At 41.1% G+C, this 24,842-nt stretch overlaps 1 protein-coding gene across 2 annotated transcripts in view; it reads right to left on the reverse strand.

The window, feature by feature from the left end:
- The window catches only part of FAR2 (fatty acyl-CoA reductase 2), a 134,885-nt gene that overhangs the window by 12,106 nt on the left and 97,937 nt on the right, over positions 1-24,842 (reverse strand). For both annotated transcript variants that reach the window (XM_046012391.1, XM_046012390.1), the window contains 7 exons: positions 19,546-19,721; positions 16,740-16,919; positions 7,592-7,769; positions 6,226-6,270; positions 3,633-3,751; positions 2,706-2,773; positions 1,256-1,427 (listed from right to left, as the gene is read on the reverse strand). In XM_046012391.1, the coding sequence (XP_045868347.1) occupies positions 1,256-1,427; positions 2,706-2,773; positions 3,633-3,751; positions 6,226-6,270; positions 7,592-7,769; positions 16,740-16,919; positions 19,546-19,721 (938 nt within the window). The remainder of the gene's footprint in view (positions 1-1,255; positions 1,428-2,705; positions 2,774-3,632; positions 3,752-6,225; positions 6,271-7,591; positions 7,770-16,739; positions 16,920-19,545; positions 19,722-24,842) is intronic.

The raw sequence follows: 24,842 nt of genomic DNA on the forward strand, positions 1-24,842 counted from the left end.
AGGACTTAGATTTTCAAGGAACATTAGTGGAAAAAAAGTTGGAAAATATGTAGGCTTGATTTACATACACACATACACACACACCTCTCAAAGCAAAACTATATATATGTCTATATGTGATTGTAAATGCATAGAAGATTACACACAAACGTACCTGGGAAGGGAAAGAGTCTAAAAGCATTCTAGCATTTTTTGCTATAAAAATTTTTATTGGCTCCCTTTCGTCTTTTATCTTTTCTACTTGCAGAACTTTGCTCTTTATCCAGGTCTTCTTCCAACCCTGATAAATGTTAAAGTCTTCCACGTTTCTGCCTATAATATTTGATATTCCTCCTTTTCCCACCTTTATTTAATAAGCCCCATACAAATATTTACAGTGTCTCCTTTTCACCTTGCTCAAGAAGAACCTGATGATTACTGAGTTATGAGCTCTAAATAAGGTCTCTGGAAATTTGGATAGATGTAACACTGCCTAAGCTTTAGCCATTTGCACTACTAATAAGGATGGAAATTAAATATGCCGAGAGACTGCCTCCTATAAAGAGACTAGCATGGAAAGCTATTCATGCTTCCCACGCTTGCTCGCAGGGATTATGTTTGGTAATTACAATAATGATGTCTCTTCAGACAATACAAAATTCAAGGGAGACAGAAAGAAAGGGCTAGGTCCTGTCTTACAGCTAGATGGCGACAGAGCGGCCTCAGCGACAGCACATTTCATTCTACCTTGTTCCCTTTAATTTCTTTACTTGCCTCTAGATGGCAGTAACTCTAGTTCAGGTTTCTCCACTCTCCTCTTTTCCACTTCTACACTACTTTAAATTCTTCCTTAGCTTCTATTTCCTATTTGTAAAATTGGTGTTATGAGTACATCCTCTCTGGATTGTGCGAATGAAAACGAGATCATCCCACGTTATCGTGTGTGTGTGTGTTACCATCATTGCACAATTTTAAGATTACCTAACAGTTTAGAAAACCCCAGACTTATAGTCTCATTTGCTTTGCTTTTTGGATGAATACTTGCTGAATTGACCAAACAAGTTTCTCAACATTTACCTTCATTATGATAGAGGATTTTTAAGGTAGGGGTTCCTTTGGGACTTCTCATTAGTCCCATTACTACTGCTTCAGTTGGCCCTAAATTTATACAAGATTCAGTTGTCACCTTCAACCCCCAGATGAAAGGAGGGCTGTACTCTGGGGCCTCAGTCTTCCATGCAACAACACTCTTAAAGTCACTGGCTTGGCTTCTCACCTGGGCTTCCTTCCTGTGAGCCGCAGATAGAAGTCATAGATGATGGCAGGGGCCCGGTGGCTGACAGCATTCCAGTACTGGGTTGTGATGAGGTTGGTTGTGAAGTCTGCATTTGGCCTCCTAAAAGCTCTCTCAAACGGGGCTTTTTCAAAGGTTGCCAAGACTTGGAATCCTGGGGAAGAAAATAGAGTACTAAGTCTAGAAGCATATAAACCCACTGTAGTGGAGGGCATTTGCAATGGATCAAAATACCCATACCATATACTTTAATAAACAGAAAATAAGAGGTTTCAGCACGGAAGAAGACTTGAACTCCATCAGAAATGGAGTTTACATGTAGCATCTTTTTATTGACAAGCTTAACATAACTTGTTTGCTTCAATTAATGCCTCTTTTTATGAGTGATACCTTAATCCTGTTACTGAGGTAGAGGAGATGTATTTTTAATTCCAAATGTTTTCAGAATTACTCAGATATATGATCTAAGTAACTGGATATATGATCTAATGAGCTTTGATAGCAGTAGATAATTTCATTTTTTCTGAAATAACAACTTTACGAACAGAATAGCATAGGAGAGTGCTCTGAAATGAAAATCAGATTCTAACAAATTAAGTACATGTGGTTTTCGTCTATATCTAGTATCTAAGACTAGGTGATCTAAAATTTTCAGATATTTCAGAAAATCAACTAAATTGACAGTACAACACTGATTAGCTAATTTTCTATTACATGCAGGGTTAATTACTTCTATTCAATAAGATACTTTCAAGGTGACACTTATGGCTCACTGTATAAATCAGTGAAGAGTATTACTGACTCAGTAACCTATATCTACTTGTTATTTTTTTTTTTAAGATTTTATTTAGTCATTTGACAGAGATCACAAGTAGGCAGAGAGGAAGGCAGAGGGAGAGGAGGAAGCAGGCTCCCCATAGAGCAGAGAGCCCGATGTGGGGCTCAATCCCAGGACCCCGGGATCATGACCCTAGCCGAAAGCAGAGGCTTTAACCCACTGAGCCCCATCTACTTGTTATTGATGATCCCACAGTCTTGATGGTGTAGCTAGGGGACAAGGGATGTGGGTGTGGGAGCAGACCCCGCCTCAGCAGGAGGGGCATTTCCTCACTGATGTTACTTACAAGAACTGACTTTCACTCGGTTTTATGTATTTTAAAAAATCTTTATAGCCAATGAACCCCTTATTGCTTGCAATCATGTACATTATTCCCGTTGACCCCCCTTCTTTGATATTCCACAGCACATTCTAGTTAACTCTTACACATTGATAATTACTAATTCTTTTATCTTGTACTTATTTTTTGTCTTTTTCTCCCATTAGACTCAAAGCTCCAAGACACATTTTGCCACATTTTTCCCCTCTGGTAGACACTACTACTGTGTGGGCAGATGCTAATAGTTGTGTAGTTATATCTCTACAGGCACTTACCCATTTTGCCCCAATTACAAGGATTGAGGTTACCAGATGTACAGTGGTAGATTAATGTTGACTTAGGTCTGGAAAATGAAATAAAAATTAAATAAATACAACAAAATGGAGGACAAATGAAAGAAAGATAAGGAAAAACAACATGTGGGCAAGGATGTTTCAATAATTCCCATAACCAGGACAACACTTCCATTTTTTGTTCCTTCTTTGGGTAAAAATGCAAAATGGAAGAAGACGAGGAAGGTGTGTTTGTGCGTGTACATGTGAAAGAGATCTCAAATAAGCTGATGTATTTAGGGAGCAGATGGAGGTACCATGACAATGAGAAAGCAGATAATATCACTAACTTCTGGACATGTTTATTGGGCAAAATATAGGCTATGTTTTCTTCTAAGTCCAGTTAAGCCCTGTTGTATTGGAAAACATCTAAATGGCTGACTTCAAATAAAAATTTAATTCTGCTTGCCATTTACTATTAGAGTCAAATATACAAACAACCTTTTTTTTCCCCCCCTGTACTAGGAAACAGCCCCTTCCATGGTGATCTGAACTTTTGGCATATTGCAGGAAATGAGCAGTTGTATAAAATATAAAAGATGCCCTTATTTCACCCACTTTTATCTCCTTTGCCTTAAAAAGGGGAGCTGTATTTTAGACTATTGAATAGAAAGAAAAGCCTTTTTGGGTTATAAGAATTTTATGGTTAAATGATTTAGAGTTTGCTACTTTATACAAAATATGAAGCAGTATTTATAAAATATTTCCATGCATATGTGATAGCATATTTGGAACTACGTAAAATATTGAGACTGATCCTTTCTGACATTTGGGGTCTACTACAATCAAACGCACGTATTTTGAAACTAAGCCTAACATATTCACCCTCCTCCTCATCAAATATTTGAAAGCTGGCTTCCACATGCGCACCTGTGAACGGCTGTGTACCATCCCACAGCCAAAGTGAGATTGACGACTGTATCAACGGGAATTAAATCTGCCACAGCCATCGGAGTAGCTCTTATGGACCGAAGAAACCCTTTCCCGGCCTGCATAGGAAAAAAGAACAGTAAGTACTGAACCAAGTTTTAAGTAACAGCTGGGACAAATACTAAACTAATGCTGTTAGTTAACAACAGTTAACACTGACTCAGGGCTTACAGGTTATCATGCTAAGGCTCACTTCTCTCAGCCTATCCAACCCACCCTCACAACCAACCCCCCGCCAAGTCCATCTCAAATGCCGATTTCCATAGAGTCCCTCAGGTTCCTTTAGGGGTGGAGTTCCTCCAATTTGTGAGAGGTTAGTATGTTCAGTTAGTGAACAAACACCAAGAACAGTTCTTCTCATTTAAAAATTCATAAGATATCTTAAGAACTAAGGTTTCCCAAATTTTCCATTAATATTAGTTTACCATTTTATTTATTTTTTTATTTAACCTAAAGAGAGAGAGAGAAAGAGAACAAATGGGGCGCAAAGGCAGAGAGAGAATCAGGCTTTCTGCTGAACAGGGAACCCAGACACTAGAGCCAAAGGCACACACTTAACTGAGACACCCAGGCGCCTTCAATTTACCATTTCTTAAGTGATGTCATTTTCTGCTAGTTCTCACTACCTTACAAACAACAGTAGACCCTAAAAGTCTAAGAAACATTTTAAAGAATTAATAGAATTCTACCGTTCCATAAATACTCTTTATTACTTGGGGAAAGGCCACCACTTTTCGTTAAGTATCTTTGTTCACTTCAAAGATGTTATGTAAATGTAAGAATGGGAACTATTCACATTAATAAATAAGTCATACCAACAAATATATAGGTTAATAGTCATGTTCACTGACTTTATGAAGTTATTGATACCCTGCATATTTCCAGCATTGATTTGCAATGGTTAGCACTTTCCTACATTCCTAATCTCTATTTTCTTGTGACTGATTCCCCTTCCTTTTTATGTAAGAAATCAGTCTGAAAGATTTTAGAAAATCTGCATCCATGTGCAGCTTTGTAAATAACAAACCTCACTCTAGGGTCATGTAAAAATAATTATGTTCTAAGTTAACAAATGTTCACCCCAACTAACCTTTAAAGATGAAAGAGTTGGGGTGCCTGGGTGGCTCAGTCAGTTAAGCATCTGCCTTCAGCTCAGGTCATGATCCCAGAGTCTTGGAATCAAGTCCCACATAGGGCTCTCTGCTCAGCGGGGAGCCTGCTTCTCCTTCTCTCTCTGTCTGCTGCTCCCCCTGCTTGTGCTCTCTCTTCTCCCCCCTCCCACCATCAAATAAATAAATAAAATATTTTTTAAAATAAAAAAAATGAAAGAGTTGAGGACAGGTGGAGAAACAAAAAGAGAGGGGCTGCTAGAAAGAAATCAGAAGTTCTCTGCCGCTGTCTTTGACAAATAGTCATAATTCACTCTTATGTTTGTATGTTAGTTCACGTGGGACCTCGCTCTGAAGCACGGCATTTCTAATAAGATTTACACTCAGGGAGAGAAGTGAATTCCTATTCATCATCCTAAAGGGCAGAGAGGCGGTTCGGGTCCTATAGTGCTTCCTCCTGAACTGTGAGCTGGGGCATGCCTCCCATCACCTAGATCAGCCTTCACCACAGGGACCTAGAGGCTCCGCTGATGTTTCTCCTTGGTTGGGAGAGGAGTATTGGTGAAAAGCGTTTTCTCGATTCATTCATTTTTATAGGAGAAAAATTTTCTCTAATTGGTGGTTCTCTTTCTTGTATCTGTTGAGGACTATTTTTTTTATAATTTTTTATTTTTTTATAAACATATAATGTATTTTTATCCCCAAGGGTACAGGTCTGTGAATCGCCAGGTTTACACACTTCACAGCACTCACCATAGCACATACCCTCCCCAATGTCCATAACCCCAACCCCCTCTCCCGACCCCCTCCCCCCAGCAACCCTCAGTTTGTTTTGTGAGATTAAGAGTCACTTATGGTTTGTCTCCCTCCCAATCCCATCTTGTTTCATTTATTCTTTTCCTAATCCCCAAACCCCCCATGTTGCATCTCCACTTTGTTGAGGACTATTATTGATGTATTTTTATTATACATAAAATTTCTATCCATACACATTAACTCTTGAATGTGTTTTATAACGAAGAATAATCTTTGAGAATGTGATTTTTGTTGCCTCCCCAATTTACTGTATTAATTCAAGTTATTAATAAATAGTGAAAAGGAGGAAACACTCCCCTCTTGTGGTAATTAAAGAGAAATGCAGACATGGTCCTTGATGCTCAGACTTTCCAAAAATAAAACTCCTCAAGAGTAACTGATGATATCACAGTACTTCTGCTTTCCTGATAATAAAATCTACAAATAATAAAAGTAATTTCATCCTGCCTCTATTTCCCAACTAGCAGAATTGAGATTAAGTGGCTTCAATTGTAGTTACTAAAGTAACACTTACGGATTTGGATCAATGAAGCTAAACCAACACTAGGCATTTTATTACCATTCCTCCACTACCTTCCAAGGAGTTATTTCTACATTATTATACGTACCGCAATAATGAGCCCACTAGGTCCATTTAAGTTATCAACCCAGCCCTAAAAGAAAAAGATCTCTATTAATTACACATGTCAGAAAATCATTACACGTCTATGCAATGTGTGCAGTCTGATTTCAGTAGGTTTCAAACAAGAGCGCTGAGATCCCAGCTGATAGAATGGTCTCATCCAATATACCTAAGATCACAAACAAAGATCGCTGGCAAAGCACTGGATATTTCTGCACTTGTGCAAGAATGAAAATTCTGCCAGCATCTTTATTATAGGAGGGAGGAGTCATGGGGAGTTTCAGTTTGTTTTATAACATCTTAGAGGTTAAACTGAACCTTGACTTAATATCATAACTTGCTAACCGAGTCACTAGCCATCACTTTTCTTTACCTCAGGCCTGATTTTAACTCTCCAGGGGAACACTACATATCAAACATGATTTGTAGGAATGATCCATTTCTCGAAAATCTGAAAAGTCGAGTACCCATACTCTATTTGCATTAGCTTGCTCAGAGATGTTTGCGGGAAGAATATGTTATGGAGCTGTTGGAAAAGCGTCTGCTTGAGCTTGTCTCCTAAGCCCTAAGCAAGTCAGTTGACCTTCTTATGTCTGTTTCTTCATGTAAAAGTTAAAATGTGTGTTTAAATAGGAGAGGAGGGAGAATAGAGAAGAGGGAGGACTTAATATTCATTCGACTAGGGACCAGGCACTACACTAAACACTCCTTGTACATGGTCTCATTTGATTGGCTCTCCACCTGTGGGTCCAGTAGTGGGCTAAAGTAGCATGAGCCCAGGTTTATAGATGAGGCTGCTCAAAAGCCTGCATTTTCAGTAAGTCATAGAGCTCAATTTTTTTTGGCCCTAAAGCTTCACAGAATTGCTTCAAAAAAGATAGTATAATTCGATATACTTTCAAAAGGATACAGCAGTACACAGATGCAAAAATTAATTATTCCTAAACTGAGAACCTTCTGTGAACTTTGTGGTTCTTATTTACCCTGACAGTTATAAAACTACCAAAATGGCCACCAAGAACATTCTGGTATATTTAAACTATAGTGGGGAAGCCAAGAACTGAAACTATCTCCTACAGCAATTTTCAGACGCCAGTGAATGAGAGGCTAATGTAAGACCTCCATCCAACTCTGGGACAGACAGTATAACCTCCAGAGGAACCTCATGCTGGATAAATCCTGAACCAAATGTAGAATTTTGTCCTAATATAATGGGTTCGTATTTGATTTGCTGCATTCAGCTATATGTTCTGAGAAGACAGAGAGAGAGAAAAGGACCTCTTCGGAAAGTAATTGGGTGAAAAGGATGATGGTTTGGAAGCAAAGCAAGGAATCCAGGCAAGTGGACTTACTGGGAAAGGCTCCTGCCAGGTTGCTCCCACGATGGAGGGCCTTATGATGGCAATGTTTAGGTTCCCGCTCTCCTGCTGCACCACCATCTCACCCAAGGCCTTGGTGTACGTGTAAGTATTGGGCCGATCACCAATCAGCTTGGGGGTGATCTCATCAATAATAGCATCATCTAACCACCTGTGGGTAGTCAGAATCAAAAAGAATTCTAGTAACATGTTAGACAATAGACAGGAAGAAAGAAAGGAAGGAAGGGAGGGAGGGAGGAAAGAAGGGAGGAAGGAAAGTAAGAGGGAGGGAGGAAGGAACCCCCAAACAAAACACAATCAAACAAGACTTCCCCTTTCTCGCTTGAGTTCTGGAATTCAGAACAGTCACAGGATACCAAGGCTGAGTGGGCACCCGTCCAAACCCTGAGTGCTGAATGAGCTCTTGGCTCTGCACCATGAGGCCCGCTCTTACCAGTTGAGTCCAGCTTCCTCCCAACTAGACTGAGAAATTCAATAGCCATGCGATCTAACTACTTTATTACTCATGATCTCTAATTATCCTCAATTATTTCCTCTCCAACTGGCTCAGGAGTACACCCATGAGGACACCTGTGGGTGCCAGCCGTGCCCTGTAGCATGCCATGTGCTGTGTTCGTGGAGCTTGGAGGCTCCCACCCCAGCCTTCTGGGGTGTCCCTGTTCCTCCGGAGTTGTCCTGTTCACACCTAGTGCACCAGTCCTGCAACCTTTCGCTTTTTACTTTTAAAATTCCATTCAGTTTCTCAACAAATAAAAGCAATGACATTTGGCAGAGCTACAATCTGTTTTAGCAAATCTATGGAATGCATTTTGAAGCTATATTTACAGTCTATAGTAATAGCTCGGTAATTTTTTCCAGAGATTTCCCATGAATTCTGAGATTTTCTAGTAGCTATTAATAGTCTATCAGGAGGCACGATTATACTACTCTGAAGCAGCTCTGATAGTGACTGGAGAACACCTCTACTTACAAAAGGACTTGTATCATGAGAAACTGAGTTACCATGACAGCCGCCTAATCTCCTTTTTAAAGATGTCAGCACCCTTTTGATAATCCCAAAGTCGATCTGCCCTTCTCAAAGAAAGCGGTAAAATCACCGATTAAATATTTAATGTTTCTCTTAGTTGACAGATCTATTTGGTTAACCATTTGTTACGACATAAGTTTTCAAAAACCAGGCTACCTAATATGTTAGTGTGATTTTTATAATCGATGGGCTTGGTACATTTATTCCTACCTTAAAGGACTGAGCTCCGTCATACTCTTCTGATTATAGAAAAATCCTAGCTGTTACTGCTTTGCTCCCATGACAAATTATTGGACATTTACAATGTGCTTATGCCAGTACTTCTTCAGAGACACAACCCTCAGTTTTAAGAACACTCATTTGATGTTGGAGTGGGACAAGAGCACTGTCTATAACGTTTTGGTTTTCCTTGCTTTGCTGCTATTAGTGCTGAGTGTTTTCTAGATACTCAAATACCATTTGATTTAAATTGAATAGGGAAAGGTCAAGAAGTTCCTAGAACAAAAGCAACTCCACATACTTAGAAAAATGGAAGATTTTCTAATTGTACGGCCCCCCCGAGGCTAGGGAAAAAGCAAGTGGGATAATGTAGGCACCTCTCCATTTCATGATGATGTTACCATTACCTCATTTTATCTGATGGTCCACAGTGGATTAACTGACCTGAGACCATTTTCTTTCATGTGCAAACACACACAGATTGCAAAAACCAGGTCAGGAGAAATACAGCCTGATCAGGCTGTAAAGAAACAAATTCTAAGAATACATGAGAACATAACCAGGCACTAAGATGATACCTCACAGGGCTGGGACCAGCTGTTGTCATTGATGTTGGTGTGCATGGAAAGGGAGTTCACCTATCTTAGAAAATGCTGGTTTCAGGGCACCTGGGTGGCTCAGTTGTTTGAGCATCTGACTTTTGGTTTCAGCTCAGGTCATGATCTCAGGGTCAGAAGATGAGTCCCAGGTGGGGATCTACAGTCAGCAAAGAGTCTGCTTAAGGCTCTCTCTCTCCCCCCAGCTTATGCTCACATCTCTCTCTCTAAAATAAATTTTTTTAAAGAAAATCCTGGTTTCATAGATTACTAAGAACACAACTGTAAAAGAAGTTACTGTGCTCTGTGAATGACTTGCCTCTTCTATTTGTGGCTCTGTCTGTATCGCACTGAATTAGCTTCTTGATTCCTCAGTTTTTACTGGTGAAAAATGGCAATCATTATAGCTGTTCTAATTTTCAAGTTATCATGAGAACAAACAGGAATTTTCACAACTGCGCTTAAAGCTCTTTGATAAAGCCAAATGAGCCAATAAACTGAAAGAATTTTTGATGTTTGGTAAAAGAACCAAGGGGCATGTATCTACAAATGTAACAGTTAGTTTTAAAGATTATTTATTTATTTATTTATTTGACAGAGAGAGAGATCACAACTAGGCAGAGAGGCAGACAGAGAGAGAGAGAGAGGGAAGCAGGCTCCCTGCTGAGCAGAAAGCCCGATGTGGGCCTCGATCCCAGGACCCTGAGATCATGACCTGAGCCGAAGGCAGCGGCTTAACCCACTGAGCCACCCAGGCGCCCCCAAATGTAACAGTTTTAAATTATCTTTTCTGATGCAGGCAAACAGCCCTTGGCCCATCTCATCTAGCCACTTCCTGGGTTCAGAGAGGACGTTGGTATAAGAAGCACACACACCGGGCGCCTGGGTGTGGCTCACCCAGGGGTGAGCTCAGTGGGTTAAGCCGCTGCCTTCGGCTCAGGTCATGATCTCAGGGTCCTGGGATCGAGTCCCACATCAGGCTCTCTGCTTGGCGGGGGGCCTGCTTCCCTCTCTCTCTCAATCTGCCTGCCTCTCTATCTACTTGTGATCTCTCTCTGTCAAATAAATTAAAAAAAAAAAAAAAAAAGAAGCACACACACCCACTGGTTAAGTGGTGATACCCTTTACGAGACCTATACTCGGTTCATGCTCTTCTTTACCAAAGTATAATTTGCTCTTTGTTCTCAATTTTTTTGATGAACACTTTTAAAAAATGTATTTATTTGAGGAAGAGAGAGAGAGAGCATGTGTGTATATGAGCAGGGGGAGAGGCAGAGGGTGAGAAGCAGGCTCGCGGCTGAGCAGGAAGCCCGATGCCGGGTTCAATCCCAGGACCCTGGGATCATGCCCTGAACTGAAGGCTGATGCTTACCTGGCAGCCACCCAGGTGCCCATTCTCAGTTTGTTTTTAAAACAGTGAAGTTGGCATGGAAAAAGACACTCTATAAATAAAAGTACATTTCTAAAATTAACCAAATGCTCTTCAGGGTACCTGAGATGCTTTGAACCCATAGGTTCCAGATTCTAAACTTCTACTTACATTGCTTCAAAAGAAGGAAAAAGTTAGTGAAGATTTCAGAAAGCAATGTACATACCATATCCTGTAAATATTACTATCTTTTTCAGGGGGGCGGGGCTTGAAACTTACTGAATCAACCTAATATCATTAATGATTTCATAATTTAGGTACTTCCTAAACGAAATAGTAAGAGGAATATGTATTTTTCCTCCTAGTTTCATTAGACAACAGGGAGGCCAAGACTAGTGGTATTTCAGGTGAAGTTTTCTGCGGAGTAAGTACTGGACACACGGTCATGGTCATGTTTGCTCGCTCCTTCTCTCATCTGAATTAGGTTCTTCCCTTAATTCTTGCAGTGATCCTGCCATAGGTTCATATGTCAGTTGCCCCATTTTATAATGAGTCCCAGAGAGTAGGGATTAGGTTTCTTCTCTCTGGGTCCAATCACTTTATCCGCCCAGGCACCTACTCCCTGATTCCGTCCTGAAGGGCTCTCCCCCACCACAGTCTTGACTGGCCAGTTTGTGTTCTGAGTAACACTTTGGGAAGCTGAGATGGACATTGACAGGAGAGCCCGGGGGAACTCAGGAGGGGGTGGGGCTAGAAGGAGACTGTGAGGAAGGAAGGAAGGAAGAAGGAAGGCAGGAAGGAAGGAAAGAGGAAGGAAAGAAGGAAGAAGGCAGGAGGAAGAAAGGAGGAAGGAAGGGAGGGGATGTGTTTTTAGAGAATGAAGCAAAACTGGAAGTTAAAATATCAAGCTGGTAGTGATGTCAAGTGTTGAGAAGCTGAAAGACTACTTGTTGACTAATTTCAACGTGGCAGAATTGAATTTACAGAGCAAATTTACACTTTTTACAGGGGTCAGGGGTATTCTTGTGCCTAGTGCTGGTGGTGAGCTGGTCTCTGCATTTCCCCCTTGACTTCTACTGAACACCTATTCTGGCCTCCAGTGGCCTGATAATATGAAAATTATTCAATCTGTCTAGGAAGCAGTCTAACCCAGCTCTGATTTGTATTTAAAGCCGGATAACACTAAAAGTACACAGAATTTTCTGGGTTTTTTTTTTTTTTTTTTTTTTTTTTTTGTCTGCTGCTTAGATGCCATCTTAAACCTATACAATTCTGACAGTAAATGGACAAAATCAAAATGAGTATTTTCCTTTCCCCTGGAGTAGATACACTGTCTTAGTGTTAACATCGTGTTCTTCAGCACCCAGACAAGACTACTTTCCAACATCTGACTTCCTTTCATATTTCTGCCATAGCTGACTGCTGCCCACGTTTGATCAAAAACATCTTTTTTCACATGGGAGATTAACTGTGCTTCTGGAGGCCAGGTAGCTTCAAGAGCATGATTTTTAGTAGGTACAAATCTATCAGGAACTTTTCATCAAGGAAAGCCTCTAGGAATGGGGTTGGGGGATGGCAAGCGAGGAGGGGGGGAGGCTGGGGTGCATGGGTGACTGGAATATGAATGAACCTCGTGTCAAATGAGAGACATTACATGAAAAAGCACTTTGAGGCAGTTTTCCCCAAACTTGCCTGCTCGTCAGTAAGACTTATATGGGGCCTATGACAAAAGTTCAGCTCCCTGGGCATCATCTTAGAACCTCCAAACCAGTCTTCAGGGGTGACAGCTTGAGCACCTTGATTTGTAACCAGTGGAGTGGTGCTTGTTATGGTCAGGCAAGCTGAGGAATCACCAGTTTCAAAAGATGCCACTCCACAAATGTTAGCCTTGAACAAACTCTGAGAGAGGCATCACTTCTTGGAGTAAAACTTTCAGTAGACTTGAACTTTAAAGGATTTCAATCCTGGACACTAGAGATGGGATCTGAGGGTTGATTAGAAGGTATGTGCAAGCCGACGTGCAAAGCAGTAGCCACATCCCATTCAGTCTCCTGTCCCCGAACACAGAGGTGTTTTTGGTATCTGTTCTCACTCCCCAGTTCTCGGTCTCACCCTACAACATGGCAGGTCACAGCTGCCCCTGCCTCTGACGACTGCCCAGGCAGATCTACCCCCTTCCCTCGTGACCGTACTAACATTCCTAAAGCCTGCTTTCATCTGAGTCTTTTTTTGATGAAAACAAAATGGAAGCACCAACCAATCAAAACCACCCCCTCTACACACACATGCGTGACCTTCCTGCCATGGATCCCAATTTTCTCTAGAATTAAATACAGTCCTCCCCCACGGCATTCAAAACTCTCAGGACAGCCCCAGCCCTGCTTCCCTACAAATAACAACTGTGCTGCCCGGTGGATGGACGGCCTTACCCCCAGCACGCCTCCAGCCTTCCTGCTCCCCTGGCTGTGCCTAGTCTGTGCCCCCACCTCACCCCGCCACACTGCGCCTCCTCTCCCAAGTCCGTGTGCTGTGCCTGTCTCCACAGGGCCTTTCCACTGCTACCACAAACTCCATCTAACTTCTGCTACCACGCTCCATGTATAAAGCTACCCTGCCCTGTTTTGTGTTTTACTGGGAGCTCCTTGAGAACACAGTCTCTATTTTAAGAAAGCACCTTTTAATCTCTCATACAGTCAAGTGTGTGGGAGGATCGAAAAGGGCCGCGTGACCGAATCATGGGGCCATGGAGAAAAATGGTGTCCCTGTAACTTACTAGCTGGGAGAATTCCGAAGCCTTCCTCAACCTTTTGGAGCTTCTGTTCCTTTATTAGCCCAGTAGCAGCGACACATACCGGCAGCCCTACAATATTACGGTAAAGAACCGATGTCTGTGAAAGTGTCTTTACTCACAATAATTGCTCAGTGATGAATCAGAGCTGCCCTTCCCTTCTTAATGTGTACTTACTAGATTGATTTAAGGATGCTAACTAAAGCAGTAAATATTTACAGATCCATTTTTCTAGTTTCAGGCTCTAGTTATTTCCAGTTTTTATATAGGCACAAAAATTTTTTCCCTCTGTCTCTCCTAAGAGGAGTAAACATGAAACATGATCTGAAAAAGAGGGAAAGCAGCAATTTTTCCTGGTTGGTTAGGTGCACTTTAAAAAATAAACATTCTACTTGAGCCGTTATTCCAGAAAACTGGAATTTCATTGGTAGTCCCTCATTCATTTATGCACAGGAGTTTCTAAAGGTAAAAACCCCCAACTGCAGAAGCTAGAAATATGAAGACAGCGAGATGGGGAAGAATGGTGACATAATTCCATGATAAAATGCCTGCAATAGTTGGGACGAGGGCAGTGGACATGTGCAGGTGTGAGAGCTGGAGAGGTCCGTTTTTTAATGCTGATTCATGGCCACGATTATCATACCAATAAGAAGCATTAACTCCTAATTGGGCCTGGCCTCAGTTCAAAGGCTTCCAGAGGAGAGCTCTGATGTCAGAGTAGGAATTAACCAGGGAAGCAGAGGTGGGGGTAGTATCTAGAAACCGAACTGTCATAAGCCAAGGCAGAGCGGCAGGAGGGAGAGGAGTGATGACTTCAGTGTGACCGTAGCACAAACGTACACTGGGGGTTGGCGGAGATGAGGCTGGACAGGTGGTCCTGAATATAAAATTCTGAATTAATAAATTGTGGTTATGACTTTTCCTTGTTTTTAAAAAAGAAGAAAACCTTGGTTTCTTAATTATATGTAAAACGTGTTCTGTTGAAACAAAATTTATTTCATTTTTACTTCTGTTTGGCTGTATATTTTTCGGAATAATTATATTCCTTGGGGAGCAGTAAATGAGAGACATGAATTTTGTACAAATGCCAATTCCGGTTTGATCATCAATCATGTAGCTATCCCTGGCTTTCCCCAGGGGACACGGAGTGGGCAAGGATGGCAAGCGCAGGGCACCTGAAGAGAAACCAGCTCTTCTGGGAGGTGAGTTTATTCTTCTTGGAGACCTGGGGATCCTGAGGGGACGCAGTTTGGGAGGGAGGAAGTACTTCGGAGGACGGAGAGAGGCCGCTCACTGGGGCTGAACTGAAGCTTCAACTCCTGTTTCCTTTCTTTGGCAGTTTCTGCAAGACTTCCGTCCTGCCTCACATCGTGCTGTCATCTGTCAGCTGCTAGACGGGTCAACAGTGGAGGAAGACTCTGGGATCTCAGCACAGAGTCTGCAGTCAAACAGCTCTGCCCCTTTCCTAGGCATAGCAAATATGTACACACCACACGGACCAAGAGACAGCACTGTGAGAGGTCAGCTAACCAAAAACAAATCGATTCCACCCAAAAACATGCTGAGGCCTTCCACGTCCACTCTCCTGTACCGACTTGGGGCATCAGAGCCTCTTTTCTCCAGCTCTCCTGACAAGCTCTGTGCTCGGAAGGTCCCTTTGCACGACTTAAGCAAGTCACCGCTTATGAGCAACGTGAGGTAACCTCCAGGTCCTTTAGATGACTTTCATTCTTCTTTGTCCCGGATATTTTAAAATGACAGGTAAAAATATCTATTCTCAGGACTGTAGGAGATAAAAATGTTTGCCCTGAAGGGAATGAACTCTTGATTTAGCTAACTTCATTTTAAAGAGTCTATCTTAGAGATACAGTATTACTGAAATTAAAATCTGACAAATTTGATGGTGAAGTAGTCTATTTTCTCAGCTGGAATACCTTTTTGCAGTTGTTTTGTTTTTCTAAACAAGATAAACTTGTTAAACTGAACAGAAGAATGAAGACCCAGAAAATGAAAACACTTATTCTGAGACCAGGGCCAGTCCTAAGAACACAGTGGTTCCTGTTAGTAGGTGGGAAGAGAAAGATGCTACAGTTATTTTTCCTCCACAACAAGACAATAAGGAAGGCATATCTCAGCCTCCTAGACCAAGAGACGCACTTTCTGCCAGACCTGGGAGGATTTCCGCTTACCTATGAGGTCTTCTTCTTATTATTATTATTTACTCTTTAAAGATTTTATTCATTTATTTGACAGAGAGATAGGAGAACTCAAGTAGGCAGAGCGGCAGGGAGAAGGGGAAGCAGGCTCTCTGCTGAGCCGGGAGCCCAACCGGGGGCTCCATCCCAGGACCCCGGGGATCATGACCTGAGCCGAAGGCAGACACTCAACGGACTGAGCCACCCAGACGTCCCACCTCTGAGTTCTTCCTTATTAACCTTTGGATCAGCTGCCATTAAACACTCCCAAGCACAACAACTGCTTTCTGTCCCTCAACTTATCATCACTACAAGATGAGCACTGTTATCACCCCCATCTCACAAATGAAGGAACTGAGGTGCAGAGAGGCCAAGGAACTCACTCAGGGTCACACAGACCAGAAGCTGCAGAAGCCAGGTTGGACTGGCGCTGAAGGCTTGCTTCTTCACTTTTACACCGTACACTCTCCTTCCTTCAGGGACCATGCTGAGTTCAGTACAGAGTGACAGAAGCATTCCCATGTGCCCATTACAATCCTAAACTATTTCACAAAACTCTTCTGTGGCATTTTTTTTTTTTTATCATGTTCAGTTAGCCACCATATAGTACCCCATCAGTTTCTGACGTTGCGTTCAACCATTCACCATTTACTCATAACACCCAGTGCTCATCACCACTCGTACCCTCCTTGATACCCACCACCCTGTGGCATTTATCCATGCCCGTCCTTCCCCATCACCAAGCACCGTACTCTCCACGCTGGGATGAAGGGAACAGCAGGGATCAGACAGCGAAAGCTAGCACCTTTGCAAAGCACTCTGCTTCAAGAGTGTCTTGCTTTGTTACCTCATTAATGAATGACTACAAAGAATCAAAGAGAACCATGATCTGCCCACCTCCTGACCCCCTCATGTGACCCAACTTACTCCATGGAGTCGATGATTTTTTTTGGCTCCACAGGGCACGGGTAGATGACCTCATCGATGTGCTTCAGGTTACAATTTGAAAAGGCCGTGGAGATATGTATGAAGGCTTCAAGCTTTGGCATCTGACTGGCCATGAGCAAGAGCTGCTGGGTGGCAGTGACGTTTAGTTGCACGGCATGTCTGCAGGAGGTAAAGCAGAAGAAGTACAATGAGGCAACTCGGCGTCCTGCTTTGCTAGAACATCACCTACTCCAATAACGGGCACGTGCGTCTCATTTCTGTGGCTGCACCAAAGGCCCAGGAAGAAGAGCACAGATCATGGCTACACAGTTGCGATGCCTGGAATGCGTTATAGTTGATGCCATGTTCTGTGCACATAAATCCTAGTCGCTGAAGCACTGTTCGTATTGCATTTAGAGATGGCTTGGTTGTAAATCAACTGGAAGGAAAAAAAAATCACAATCTTCTGGATGTATAAAGGGGTTTCTTAAGCAGCCACTAAAAATATAAAGATACATAAATTGAGCGTCTAACTCAAGAAGCTGCAAAAATTCAAATGAATTGTAGGAGAGTAGCAGTAGAGAGAGAATGAGAAATAGAAATTTCTACTGCAGGGGTGCCTGCGTGGCTCAGTGGGTTAAGCCTCTGCCTTCAACTCAAGTCATGAGCTCAAGGTCCTGGGATCAAGCCCTGCGTTGGGCTCCCTGCTAGGCAGAGAGCCTGCTTTTCCCTCTCCCTCTGCTTGCTGATCTGCCTACTTGTGCATGCTCCTGCTCTCTCTCTCTCTCTGTCAAATGAATAAATAAAATCTTAAAAAAAAAAAAAAAAAAAGCCAGGGCCAAGAAGAATGGCTGCAATCACTACTACTACTTAATATTGCTCTGAACTTCCACCGGGTAATTAGAGAGGAAAACATAAGGAATTAGCAGATGTAACAGTTGTAAAGGCAGTCACAAAAATCCCTATCAGATTACATAATTGTGTATCTGGGGAACAAACAAAAGAGCTAAAAAAACCCAAAAAACAAAAAACCTACCCTGGGACATGCAATGATTCATTCAGTGAAGTGTCCATTTATAAAAGTTATGTTAATGGGAAAAAATGGAGAATATGGTAGAAGAAAGGCACATACTCAAAACAGAACATTTAAAAAATATATCCAGTTAAGAAAAAAGGAACAGACTATATACAAAAATAAAACTTCATTAAGGGTTATAGAAAAATTGAATAAACAATATATTGTTCTTAGATAAGAAGAGCCAATGTTTTAAATATGTTGTTTTTCTAAAGCAGTTGACATGTTCATATTCAGTAATCCTAATCAAATTCCCAACTTTTTAAGAAGCTGGAAAAACTATCTTAAGCAGATGAGAATAGTCAGGAAAATTCTATAAAAAGAGAATGATGTGTGTATACTTGCCTAATAAAGTAAAAAATTACTGTAATAAAATACTGTGGTGTTGGGAGAGAAAGCCTAAGTAATGGAACAAAATAAAGAGTCCAACATTGGAAATGCAGTATATTATAAGAGCTTCATTAAATAAAGGGTAAAAACAAATCATTTAATAAATGTTGCTTAAGAAGTAGCCATCTGTTAGAAATTTTTCAAAATCTACTCTATATTTACACCCACATCACTTTCCTTTTTATAGAATTTTCCTATGTCTCTTTATAGGCAAAAAAAACCCTCTAAATGGGTCAAAGATGTAAAGGAGAAAATTAAGCAATAAGAATTGTAGAAGAAATTATGAATAACTGAGTAAATAATAAAAATAATTGAGGACAAATGATAAAGTATTTTGAGCTTTGTAAAAGACCAAAAATCAATATGCTAACTATTCCAACAAGTCTTAAAATTGACAAGAAAAAAATGTTTCAGTAGAAAAACAGGCAAAGAGGATGAATAGGCATTTCACAGAAGAATAAGATGGCAATCAGCATTTCCACGCCCTCAACTGTTCTCATTAACAACAAAATCAAAATCAAAATACGGAATGGCATTTCCATTATATTGCCAACATTAAAAGTAAAGAATGATAATACAGTATGCCTGTGGGTGTCAGAAATGAGCATTCATGTGCCCTGGAACAACGGAAATCAATACTGCCCATGTGGAAAGCAATGTAGCATTATATGTCAAAATGTAAACCATTTCTAACCTGGGCACATCTGGTACATCTCTAACAATTTGACTTCTGGACATTTACCCAAAGTAAAGCACATGATGGTATAAAAAAAAATGCAAGCACAGAGATGTTCACTGAAGCATTGTTTATAATACTGAAAAATTAGAAAAATCCAAAAATATCCACCGATATAGAACTGGTGGAGTATACTACAGACACGTAAAATGGAATGTCATACAGTCATTAGAAATTATAAAGAATATCTATTCACAATGAAAGAGATCCAAAGATATAAGTGAGCAAGCTGCTAAAAAATTATCAGTATGATCCATTTTTTGATGAAGTTGAACATGAGTCTATTTTATTATGGATGTGTAAAGAAAAGCTGGAATGGATGCTCTCTATGATATTAAGTGATAGTCTCTGGGTGGCAAGATTTTTGGAGTTTGACTCCTTTGAATTTTTTTTTCATGGAGAATATACCTTTAAAAATTTTTTTTAATTTAAGTTCAATTTAGTTAACATGGAGCACCTTATTAGTTTCACGGGTAGAATTTAATGATTCATCGCTTGCGTACATCTTTTTTCTTTTTTAACAGAAACCGCAAGGAAACTGACATGCATGTGTACACGCACACACGTGCACCTGTGTGCGCCATGAGCAGGAAGTGGGCACGTACCTCAGATGATCGTCGAAGCGCACGGTGGCTGCACAGTGGAAGATAATGTTTGTACAGGAGAGAAGCTCTTCCATGTCCTCCTTGCTGATAGCAAAGTCATTATGATTGAGGTCCGCATAGATAGGTCTGATCTTCTCGTGCACGTTTGGACAAACTTCTTTGACTTTTTGAAACAGCTAAAACATAAATAGAAATCAATATGCACACAACGTCATCACCATCACATTGCTCTTATTTTTGTTGATGTGTCACGTTGCAATTCTCAAAAACTGGTTTTATCCGTAATACCACTCAAAGAAGGCATTTACTCAGGAGCCATTTGTTTTACCTCCTGCAATGTGGTCAGCTTGGTATAATTTCCACTCCTCTTAATTTGATAAACATTTTAAAAAGTCAGTTCTAATAACCAGTAAGGAGTGTATTTTGAGCCTTTCCTGCAGAGTTGAAAGAGTGACAGTGAGTCGTCCATATCCTGCCCCATCCTCTTTTCCCCATGTTTATACATGGTGATTGTTTCCATTTTTGGCTGGGAAATATGGCTTTCAGTGCAAAATTACCAGCCTTTGCAAATTACCAGCAAAATCACCAGCCTTTACAAGGGAGGTCTCATGGATACAAGTTCGAAACAACTTAGTTAACTGGCCCAGAGGAATAGTAGTAGGTCTTAGCAGCACAAACATAATTGGAAAATAACAAATTTGGTGAATCTGTAATGGGTAAAACAAATACAACTTTTATATAATCTCATTCCAATATCGATGGCAGTTATTGTCTAGTAAGAGAATTACATGAGCTCATGTACATTTTATGGGATATTAATTGATTTCTTAATATTCTAATTTCTTTATAAAGGAAAAGGAAAGAGCCCTGGCAGTTTTAGCTTTTATTACCCTTGTTCAGATGGAACAGTCTCTACTTTCCCCTCCACACACAAGTTCTTAGATTCAACTGGTATTTTCCATTTTCTCAAAGAATGTAATTTTTTAAAAAAAATGTTCTTGGTTTCAACATGTTTTGACAAAAGGAAATTCTACTGTAGTGTTGGCATGGGCTACTAGCAGTGAGGAAAAGTAAAGCTAAATGTTTAGGAAGGTTAGGAGTGGAGAAAATTAGTCTGTGGTTTTAATCATAGTAGAGTAGCAGAGCCTATTCCCTTCACCCTTTCTGCCCCCGAAGACAGTTTGCATGTCTTCCTTGATCCTGAGTAGCAGGCCTCTTCCCTCCACTGGAGATCTACCCTAGGCTCTTTTATTGGCTAATAAGAAATCGATCTAAGGTAGTAAGAGAAATCATGTCTCATCTGAATCAGGCAAGACCATGTTCAGAGGCCCTTGTGGGAATCCAGTGAAGATGATCAGAGAAGGAGGTCAAGTCCACATATTGGCCTGGTAAGCTAATACATTTCTGCTTTTGAGCTACCATTTTTTTTTCTCTGCAGGAGCAGCCTTGCATGGGACTAGAGTTCTGAAAAGCGTTTGGAGGTTAGATCAACCCTCAAAGGTTTTGTGACATTTGGGACTGATGCGGTGGATCCAGTGTCTGAGGGACATTTCTTCCAGAAAGATATTTAGCAGCTTTTGTAATCTGGATGAATCATGAGCAAGCTAAATATTGGTTTTCACCATCAAAGCTTTTCCTTCTCATAGTCCATGTTAGTCATAGGACAAATTGGATCTTTTTGGATAAATTTGTCTAAAATTTGCACAATTTCCCCTGTTTTTAATAATTTGATTTGTAGAAGGTTCTGTTTTGAGTCTGCATGACAGATTTTTTTTTTTAAAGATTTTATTTATTCATTTGACAGAGAAAGAGAGATCACAAGTAGGCAGAGAGGCAGGCAGAGAGGGAGAAGCAGGCTTCCCGCTGAGCGGAGAGTCCAATGTGGGGCTCGATCCCAGGACCCTGAGATCATGACCTGAGCTGAAGGCAGAGGCTTAACCCACTGAGCCACCCAGGCGCCCCTCTGCATGACAGATTTTATTCACAAGAAATTTATTTCAGGTTCTGTGGCGTCTTTGACTTTGACCTGTGATGATTTCTGGCTACCTTAGAGCAGTACGTGGAAAATGACTTCAGTGTCCATCCTTCCAGCAATGGAGTTCCTCCCACATGATGTAAGCTACCATACAGATTTTCTTTTGCCTTTGGTTTTTACGACTTTAAAAGGCAGAGAATCCCATTACACCATATTATACTTCCAGCCCACCTATGCAAATGTCATCAATGGAGATAATTACCATTTCAGGAAATAGTGTTCTGAGCTATATTCTATTTATTGATTATATTTTCCAATGACAGGGCATAGCTGAGTGCACATGGTGTAATTCTTTTTAAAAAGTCTAAGTTTTCTAATCCAGATGGGATTTATTATGGTCAATTGAAATAAATCGGAGAATTGGCTGCAGCAATTCAAACCACAGGGCTAAGTGAGGGTCACATTTTACTATGCTATCCATGCCCACTAATATGACTTGCCCCATCTGGCATCTCACCATTTTGCTCCAGCCTCTAACAAAATAATACCTCTTAAATGTTGCCACATCCTAAATAGACCGCTGAGATTACAGCCAACCATCATCCAATTGGTCAGTGCTTTTCAAAGTGTTACCCACCAAGCGAACTGGATCGGAATTACTAAGATGCACACTAAAAGTGTGTATTTCCGATCCCTGGCCCCACCCACTAAAGAAGAAATGACTGGGGAACACCCAGGAGTTTGCATTTCACATCAGGTTCCCTGGTCGTTTTTAACTGGTCCCAAGATGAGAACTTCTCCAGCTGGAATGTGAACATGGATTAATTGTTCATGAACAATGGTGTTTGGCTCATTTCTCTTTACAGGACATCAGTGGTTTTCAAACTGTGTAGGCGTAAGAAAGATCTAGGAACCAATTAAAAATGACTTCCTTGGGGCGCCTGGGTGGCTCAGTGGGTTAAGCCGCTGCCTTCAGCTCAGGTCATGGTCTCGGGGTCCTGGGATCAAGTCCCACATCGGGTTCTCTGCTCAGCGGAGAGCCTGCTTTCCTTCCTCTCTCTCTTCCTGCCTCTCTTGTGATTTCTCTCTGTCAAATAAATAAATCTTTAAAAAAAAAAAAAAAATGACTTCCTTACTCTACCCTCCGAGACCTTGACTCAGTAGGTTTGGCAAGTAACCCCAGCTCAAAGGATAGGTCTGCCAGTCCGGGTACCATACTTGGTGAAAGAAATATAATTTCAAAAAACTTGGTGAAACATTAACAGTGTTCATTTTTAAAGTCAGGGCTTGAATGTCCCCCTCTGGTTGGTAAACTCCTTGGTTCTTGTTTACCATTTTATGCTGGACAGCACCCAGTTCATTGAAAAGACTCAAATGTTGCTTGTTACATTGAAATTAATTACTGTAAGAACAGTGACAGAACCAGGAGTGGGAGCTTGATTCCTGAAATTGTTTCCTGGCTCTTTTGTGTTGGTGGGATAAAAGACAGCAGATAACTACCACAGGTAGAAGAAACAAAGTATTCCCTTGGGTCTCTGCATGATTGCAGATGGAAGCCGAAAAGGCTCAGAGCAGAACCTTTGCTTTTGTAATAATGACACAACCAAAGGACAGAAGAAATGCTGCAAATGAGTCCTCCTTGGACACCAGCTCTCAGAAAAGTCCCTGGGCTGATGTGAGACATTCATTAAGGGTAAGAAGAAAACAGATGGAACAGACATGAGTGAAGAAAAAATATATAATTTCAAAAATGTCATTGAAGGTCCACCAATAAAGAACTTGATATAGTTATTTTAGATTCTAAGAGTTCATCATATTCCTTTTCATATAGTCTTTATGGAATAGCACTGGACTGAGAAGGTGAAGAGTACAGTAGCTACCTGCCATTGACGAAGACTCAAGGAGGGACTACTCTGTTCCCATTTCCTGAAATCCTGTTCTTGACAGAGGCACGATGCTTATCTCTGGTCACTGAAAGATCACAGCTAAGAGGCTCTCTAGACATTTCAAACTTGGGGTGCCTGGATAAGCATCCGACTCTTGATTTCAGCTCAGGTCATGATGTTAGGGTGGTGAGATTGAGCCCGTGGTGAGATTGAGCCCGTGAGCCCTGCTTAAGATTCTCTCTCTCCCTCTCCCTGTGCCCCTCCTCCTCACTTTCTCTGTCTCCCTCAAGTAAGTAAATAAATTTAAAAATATATATATTTCAAACTGGTAACAAAACTATACATTTCTCTTGGGAAGTCTAGGACTATTCTATTGATTTGACATTACACAGCAAGGATTTCTCTCTCTTAATTTGTTTTAAACACAAGAGACCATTCCATATATGGTAATAGTTACTGATAGCCCAGACACAGGAGAGAAATTTTACATATCCCAAGTGAGAATTCAGCAGAAAGAAGACGAGGAAGAGAAATTTTCTGGATTCGATAAACTCCTTGGGTATGACTTTTGTAGCCAGACACTATGATTGCATTTTTATTAGAAGCGGGAACTGGGCAAGGGGTTGGGGGTGTAACAGTTATATCATGCTTTTGAAACAACGTAGAGGTCCTGAGCTAATGGATTTCTACCATTAGCTTGTTATCCACATGACCTCACTTTGTTTTTTCTCTTTTTAAAAAAGATTTTGTTTTTATTTATTTGAGAGAGAGAGCATGCCCACGTGAGCATGAGCGGGGCGGGGGGCAGAGAGAGAGGGAGAAGCTGACTCTGCCAAGTAGGGAGCCTGGCACAGGACCTTGGGTTCATGACCTGAGCTGGAGGCAGACACTTAGCGGACCGAGCCACCCACATGACCTCACTTTGGAGATACCTATAGAGGGTTCAGCCCCCACAGACAGACCGGTGAAAGTCAATTTTGTTTGTTTGTTTGTTTGTTTTAATTTACTTGAGAGAGAGCAAAACCAGGATCCTGGGATCATGACCTGAGCCAAAGGCAGACACTTAACAGACTGAGCCACCCAGGCACTCCAAAAGTCATTTTATATTTAATAATCTTGAGAGTCTGTGATCTTCACTATATTGAGTTCCTCTCTTTGAATATAACTACATTCTCTAGTTCCAGTAGCCCATCAAATTTTGCCTCATATTTTTAATTGGGAAACAGAAGGTAAGTTCTTTTAAGCCAAAGGGTGATCTCTGTGGAGTACCATGTGTCCTACAGCAGAAGAGAAGCTGTAACATTTGTCAGAGAAATTTGGGAGTGCCAAGTGAAAGCAAATGAACAGATTCTGCAAGGCATTAGCAAGGTAGATGCATAATCTAAGTTGAGAACCATTATATATCAAATCAGTGCAAGTAAATTAAGGCAGAAACT

Source organism: Meles meles, chromosome 7 (assembly GCF_922984935.1).
Source record: "Meles meles chromosome 7, mMelMel3.1 paternal haplotype, whole genome shotgun sequence".
NCBI classification, from domain to species: domain Eukaryota; kingdom Metazoa; phylum Chordata; class Mammalia; order Carnivora; family Mustelidae; genus Meles; species Meles meles.